This window comes from Microtus ochrogaster, chromosome 1, assembly GCF_000317375.1.
Source record: "Microtus ochrogaster isolate Prairie Vole_2 chromosome 1, MicOch1.0, whole genome shotgun sequence".
Lineage (NCBI taxonomy): Eukaryota > Metazoa > Chordata > Mammalia > Rodentia > Cricetidae > Microtus > Microtus ochrogaster.
The window spans coordinates 19,391,398-19,393,200 of NC_022009.1; the positions used below are offsets into that span (position 1 = coordinate 19,391,398).

Sequence of the window (1,803 nt, forward strand, 5' to 3'; positions counted from 1 at the left end):
GTACTTCACACTTTGTACTTAGATGATGAACTAAAGACCACATTCCTGGAGGAAAACAACCTGACAAGACAGAATAAGAGCCCCAAGGATGTGGAGGGTGCAGTGACCCAGTCTACGGACCATGCATATGGTATTATAACACAAAGGAGGTCACTGCAGCCTTTATATAAAATACAGAAAACTGGGAAAACTCCAGCACAGAAGTATTTAAGAAAACTGAGCTATAAATCTCGGTAATAATACTCAATACACTAGTAAACACCAGCAAGTGCTCATAACAGAATACCACAATAAAGAAAAAAATGTGAGAAAACTATTTAAAAAAGAAAACAAAGGAAACTGACAAGATCCATGGGATGATGATATCAATGAGCGAGTGTTTTCCTTTACCTCTCAATTATTCAATAAATATGTTATTGTAATACAGAGCAATATCCAAATACTACAAGACATGCTCAGTTACTGCATTGACATTTCTCCTCTCAGAGACAAGGAAAAGGTAGGATGAGTAATATATACAAATAACTTTATTGTTTTTAAGGATCTATATTGGTGTATCTGTGAGTTAGGTGCACTGCCCATGTCCAGTAGAGGAAAGGTTACAAAAGATACGTAAGAAATATTCACATAGAAATCCTGGGAGGAAGAACGTCCTTTTGGAAAAAACAAGTGCTCCACACACGCAGAGGGCTGCGATAGTGTTTTAAGACTCAAGCGCCTCCCACGGTGCTGAGGTACAGTGACTGACAAGGGGCTCGTGTCCACCATTCACTGCAGTCTCATTCGTTTCTCAGGGGGCCCTTTAGTGCTCACAGTCTGCGGAGCATTCTTCGTGCTCTCCTTCTCCTCGCATTTCACAGTTTCTGGGAGAGGTTCTGCCTCTTTCTTTGTCTGATCCACTAGCCATCAAAAGCAGTATTTGACAAAACGAAGGTGGAAGGAGAAATAAACACTGGTCAGTACTTACGGTTTACTCTTTTAAATTCATTTTGAATTGCTTATAAAGTTGAATATTTAGTTTTCTCAGGCAAGCATATTTTAAAATTAATTTATAAGCCTAAATATTAATTAAATAATGCTAGGCAAACACATAGTATTAAAATAAGACATCATGTGTGAACAAGCCACAAAACCTGACTCTACGGCAACTTACCAGACAGCTCAACACCTGTTATTGATGATGAAACCTACCATCAAGTCACTGCGGCTTCTTTGCCCTTCCCCTTCTACCTAAACTCTACTTTTAAATGCTAGTATCGCTACCACAGAAACACTAAGTGCTAACAATTCAAAGGAGTTCAAAGGTTAGGGGTGACAAACAATAACAGAACAGCCTGAAAAGACAAAATAGCCACAGCTCATCTCACAGGCAGTTGCTATTAGAACATTACACAGGCTGCTTGATCTCACTTCAAGTTTAGTAAGAATAGCAGATGAACCATACCTGGGACAGGCTTTTCTCCAGACTTTTGCTAGGATTTGAAAAACAGGAAATGGAGGAAAGAGAAGGAAAAGTCAAGTTAATATTTCTTCTGAATTGTATAGTTTTAAATGACATGCTTATGTAACTGCATAGTAAAATGACTTCATAAAGGACAATTATCATTTCCCTTGTTCTATCTTCAAGAGCAGTTTATGAAATTTCTCTAAGCTAGCTGGGCAGTGGTGGCACACACCTTTAATCCCAGCACTTGGGAGGCAGAGGCAGATGGATCTTTGTGAGTTCGAGGCCAGCCTGGTCTACAGAGCTAGTTCCAGGACAGGCTCCAAAGCTACAGAGAAACCTTGTCTCAGAAGACAAAA

At 39.4% G+C, this 1,803-nt stretch overlaps 1 protein-coding gene across 3 annotated transcripts in view; it reads right to left on the minus strand.

The window, feature by feature from the left end:
- Window positions 1-505: 505 nt before the first annotated feature.
- The window catches only part of Med6 (mediator complex subunit 6), a 13,839-nt gene continuing 12,541 nt past the window's right edge, over window positions 506-1,803 (minus strand). For all 3 annotated transcript variants that reach the window (XM_013350717.2, XM_005343296.2, XM_026780097.1), the window contains 2 exons: window positions 1,445-1,472; window positions 506-899 (listed from right to left, as the gene is read on the minus strand). In XM_013350717.2, coding sequence (XP_013206171.1) covers window positions 803-899; window positions 1,445-1,472 — 125 coding nt within the window. In that variant the 3' untranslated portion in view covers window positions 506-802. The remainder of the gene's footprint in view (window positions 900-1,444; window positions 1,473-1,803) is intronic.